Genomic DNA, 5,151 nt, shown 5'->3' on the forward strand with positions numbered 1-5,151 from the left:
CTTGGGATTCTCTTTTTCCTTATTTCTTTGAAATTTTATGGATGTTAATATTTCTTCAAGCATATCTACTATAGAATTTAATTGTGGGTTAAAAGTATGATATAGATGTGGGGAATCATTTCCATGGTAACATTTTTTAGAAATTCCGTGTGAAAAATAAGTTTTTTCAGGTTTTTGAAGTCCTTCAATAAAACTTATAGTAAAATAAAGATTTTGAGAAAAGTCATTTTGTATTGATTTTAAGAATTTGGTGTCATTACAGTTAACATTAGTTAAAATCATTAATTTTTGATCTATTAATTTTGATAACTTAATTATTTCTTCTCTTAAATCTTCTAATTTACTTTTTTTCCATTAGGTGACGCTTTTCCTCATGAAGAGTTATGGTTTTAAATGAAAAGTGTAACTTTAGAATGTGTAGTTCAGATTTTGCCACGTAATCATATCTTTAAATCTGTACAGATTTAGATCCGTACCATATAATTTTCCTAAGTTTATAAAGTAAGAAAGAGACAAATATCCTGTCAGAATTCTTTGCGGTTGTATTTATCCCTACGAAAATATTAGAAGATATAAAGAAGACACGATGACAGTTATTGCGCCTACCAAGTTCGTTGACGTATGAGTCAATTAGTGTGGGTTTCAATTTCGATCGTTCTTCCCCTATGCTCTGAACTATTTTCTCTGGAGCAGTGGAGCTGAGCAAGAGAGTAAAGAATAGGATCAAAAGATCCAAGCGAGAAGGCGCGGGTTTGGAGATCCAAGTTTAAGTTTAAGGCCCTACTCTGTTGCCCAAGAAGTTCATCAGCTACAGCAACACCTCCTCCTCCTCCGCAAGATTCAGCTTGCAGTTCCACTCATCAGTCAAACAGGCGAGTATACAAGCATGATGTGTTTCTGAGTTTCAGGGGCACCGACACCGGCAACAATTTCACCATCATCTCTATCATAATCTCATCAGGAAAGGAGTTTTCGCCTTCAAGGACAACGAGAGGCTTCAGAAAGGGGAACCTATCTCTGCTCAGCTTCTGCAAGCCATCAGAGATTCCCGTGTTTCTATCATTGTCTTCTCACGTGATTATGCTGCCTCCACATGGTGCCTCGATGAAATGGCTACCATAGCTCAATGCAAGAAAGAGTTCGGACAGACGGTTTTCTCCGTTTTCTATGACGTGGATCCTTCCGATGTTCGAAAGCAGCGCGGGGTGTATGAGGATGCTTTTGCTTTGCATACGGAGCGGTTTCAACAAGATCTTGGCAAGGTTGAACGCTGGAAGAGAGCTATGACGGATTTGGCCAATTCTGCTGGATGGGATGTTAGAGATAAGTATGTGTTATGCTTTAATTCATTATAGATGTTTTAGATACTAAATTGGTAAATTTGACTGCATGCCGAGAACAAGTAATTTGACCAAATCATGAATTGAAAATTAATTGGGAATCTTTTTGGTAGTGGTTCAGAATTGATTTGAGTGAGCGTTTTTTATATTTTATTTTTTAAGTTGAATTAGTTTGAAAATCATACATATTTTGTTCTGATTTCTCATAAAAGAATTGAAGTCCTGATTCTTGAATGAATTACATACCATAGTACATGTGATGATTTAGGCTTTTTTTTTTTCTTTTTTCCCCTCTTTCAGACCAGAATTCACAGAGATTGATAAAATGATTCAAAAAGTAATAAAAAAATTGGATCATAGATTTTCTGGGTCTGCTGATGATCTTGTAGGGATACAACCATGTGTAAAAGAATTAGAACAAGTTCTAAAGATAAACCCAAAGGATGAAGATGTTAGAGTTCTTGGAATCTGGGGAATGGGCGGAATAGGAAAGACAAGTCTTGCCAGTGTCTTGTATGACAAAATCTCTTATATGTTTGACGCACATTGCTTTATCGAGGATGTGCACAGAAGTTATAGAGATGGCAGTGCTATTGCCGTTCAAAGACAGATTCTTCGTCGAACTCTAGATGAACAAGATCTGGAAAAATATAGTCCTTCTGAAATAGCTGGCATAATCAGAAATAGGCTATCTTCCAAAGAGGTCCTTATAGTTCTTGATAATGTTGATGAAATGGAACAATTAGAACAATTGGCTATTAATCCTAAATTACTTGGAAGAGGAAGCAGAATGATCATAACCACTAGGGATGAACATATTCTTAAAAGTTATGGAGTAGATGCAATTCACGAGGTTTCGTTATTGAATTCCCGTGATGCGTCGGATCTTTTTTTAAGAAAGACCTTCAAAAGTGACCGTCCTAGTAGCAGCACTTGCATGGAGTTGACTCCTAGTATATTGGAATATGCTCAAGGTCTTCCATTAGCAATCAAAGTAGTGGGTTCTTTCTTGTACAATCGGAATGCTTCCCAATGGAGAGATTATTTTGAAAGACTGAAGAAACATCCAAACAAAAAAGTTACTGATGTGCTTCAAATAAGTTTTGACACACTGCAAAAAGAAGACAAAGAAATATTTTTGCACATTGCTTGCTTTTTCATAGGGCAGAGGGAAGAGTATGTAAAGCGAATTCTAGATGTTAGTGGACTACACCCTCACATTGGAATTCAAGTTCTAAAGGAGAGATCACTCATAACTATTAAGAACCAAGAGTTTCATATGCATGACATGTTTCAAGAATTGGGGAAGAAACTTGTTCGAGAAAGATATCCTGAAGAGCCAGCATTATGGAGCAGAGTATGGCTCTATAGCGATTTTGAAAGTGCTTTGATGTCAGCTGAGACGGTAATCTTCTCAAACTAAATATTCTGATTTTTCTTATTTTCAATTAGAGCATTTTATAATAAATCATTAAATCCTTTCTTTATTCATCTCCATCCTTAATTCCTTCTTTATTCATCTCCGTCCTGAAGCTGATGTTTTAGGATGGGTCAATTGCTATGCAAACCACAAAAAACAGCGTTATTTCCTCCTCCTATTACACCCCCATAAGTGTTTAGGGAGGTTTAGAAAGATTAAACTTGGAGGGAACTGTCTTAAGACGTCTACCTGGTACCATCAAGAAGCTTTCGAGGCTGGCATACTTGAATTTGGCATGTTGCGATTATCTTCAAGGATTACATGAGCTCCCATTTGATAGTGCACCATCAGGGGGAAGGTATTTTCAAACGGTATCTGCATCTCGTAACCATAGGTCAGGATTGTATGTTGTAAACAAATACAATATGCTTAGGATGAAATTATTTGATTGCATGCTGGCTGCTCTCTCATGGTTTGCAAGACTTGTTGAGGTGCGTACTCTACATGCATGCTTTCCATATCACTCTCCCTGTTCGCATTTTCTCTTACACATCTAAGTTTCCTTCTGTTTTATTTGGAAGCAGCAACCTTGTCATTTCCGATGTGGGTTTGACATCATTATTCCTGGAAATAAGAGTGGTGGAATTCCAGGATGGTATTTCAATCATCAGTTTAAAGCTGGGTCAGCTGTAAGGGTAGTGGATTACGATGATCCAGATGACAACTGGCTTGGCGTTTCATTTTATGTTACATCTCAGCGTGTTCTAGATAATTGTACTCCACCTGGACAGCTATGGCGTCATTTTTATCTTTCTTTTGAAAGTGAGCACAGAAGAATATTTTGATATGCCTTCTATAGTCGAATACCATCTGGATTCTGTACCTGGGGTAACACATCCTTGGATAATCTATGTCTCTCGGGTGCATTGCCATTTTGTGAAAACTGGAGCCCGTATAAGATGTAAAGCCTGCAAGGGATTGAAGTTGCAGAAATGGGGGTTTCGCATGGTGTTCAAACAAGATATAGAGGAACTGAAGAGGAGGTTAAAAAGTAAGGATATTAAAAAGCACAGTCCTATCTTTGATTCTTCCAGATTGGTCATTGAGACTGAGTATGTTGATGAAGACCCAAGTAGCAGTTCAGAGTCGAAGATCATGCTTCCTTATAATTGGTTGGTTACCGACGAAGAAGAAAATGAGAAGATGGAGGCAAAGGTCAAAGAAGATGATCTCTCTAATTTGGGCCTTATATAGATACTACACAGAAGCACTCTTAAAAGAGCAATACTAGGGGGCCAGCAATATTTGTGATTGGTAGCCATCAACTAGCCATTAATGATGATTTGATGGTGTGAGATTGGTGTGAGATATCATCCAATGACTCACATTTCTCTGCTGGTTACATGCTGGCCAAAATGCAATAAAATTGCTGGCCCCCTAGACTTTTCCCTCTTGAAAATATACATCATCTTGTTCCCCAAGGTAATTATTCCTTCAACTATTCAAATTTTGTTCTTTTCCTACCAAAGCTTTGCTCAGATGGAGAGATAAAATAGGATCTGCCATTGCAGATTGCTTAGCTTGCTGCGTCCGTCTTCTGATCTGCCTAATTATCACGAGGAGTTGAGTGCAACCAATGTCCTCATTAAGTTCAATCCTCTAACTACAAATAATGATACAGTAGTTAATAACTGGGAAGGTTACTTGGAGAGATGGAGAAAATATCCAAATGAAGGATATATGAACTCGCTGCAGGAAACAAGTTATACAGATCTGAAGGGAGATGAGAAGATAATATTTCTAGATATAGCTTGTTTCTTTGGGGGGAAAAGGAACAAGTATGTCGAGCACATTCTAGAGAGTAGAATATCATCAGATCCTCATCTTGCAATTCAAGAGATCTGGAGGAATTCACTCATAAAGATTAGGAACGACGAAATTCATATGCATCAAATATTACGAGATTTGGGCAAGAAAATTGTTCGGGGCAATAATACAGAAGAGCCAAAATGCTGGTCTAGATTGTGGGATGCCAAGGATTTCCAGAAAGCCTTGAACACAGACATGGTAATAACTAATAATTCGGGTCTAGTTAACTAAAAAAACGGTTAGAACTTGCTTTATACCATTCATTAATTGTCGTAACAATTAATAAATGTTAAATAAGATAAATTATGGTTGTTTTTAGTTAATTTTTTTTTGTTATTAAATATTTTCGAATTTTTTTCTTGTGTCTAATTATTTTGTGTCTCCAAAATGCTTTTTTTATTATTATTAAGAAAAAAAATAAACATCTAAATTAGTTCATAAAGAATTTCAAAATGGAGCATTTTGCTTTCAAGAGGAATTTTTATTTTTTAAAAATTCAAATTATTCTTGTTAGATAGAAGA

General features: G+C 36.5%; 1 protein-coding gene and 1 pseudogene across 1 annotated transcript in view; both read left to right on the plus strand.

Annotated features, from left to right (window-relative positions):
- LOC107610553 lies at positions 587 to 2,772 on the plus strand (annotated as a pseudogene).
- LOC107613662 (disease resistance-like protein CSA1) overlaps positions 2,993 to 5,151 on the plus strand; it is a 3,314-nt gene continuing 1,155 nt past the window's right edge. Inside the window, exons 1-3 of the mRNA XM_016315761.2 lie at positions 2,993 to 3,251; positions 3,345 to 4,242; positions 4,332 to 4,827. Of these exons, the coding sequence (XP_016171247.1) occupies positions 4,501 to 4,827 (327 nt within the window). The 5' untranslated portion in view covers positions 2,993 to 3,251; positions 3,345 to 4,242; positions 4,332 to 4,500. The remainder of the gene's footprint in view (positions 3,252 to 3,344; positions 4,243 to 4,331; positions 4,828 to 5,151) is intronic.

This window comes from Arachis ipaensis, chromosome B08 (assembly GCF_000816755.2).
Source record: "Arachis ipaensis cultivar K30076 chromosome B08, Araip1.1, whole genome shotgun sequence".
Classification (NCBI taxonomy): domain Eukaryota; kingdom Viridiplantae; phylum Streptophyta; class Magnoliopsida; order Fabales; family Fabaceae; genus Arachis; species Arachis ipaensis.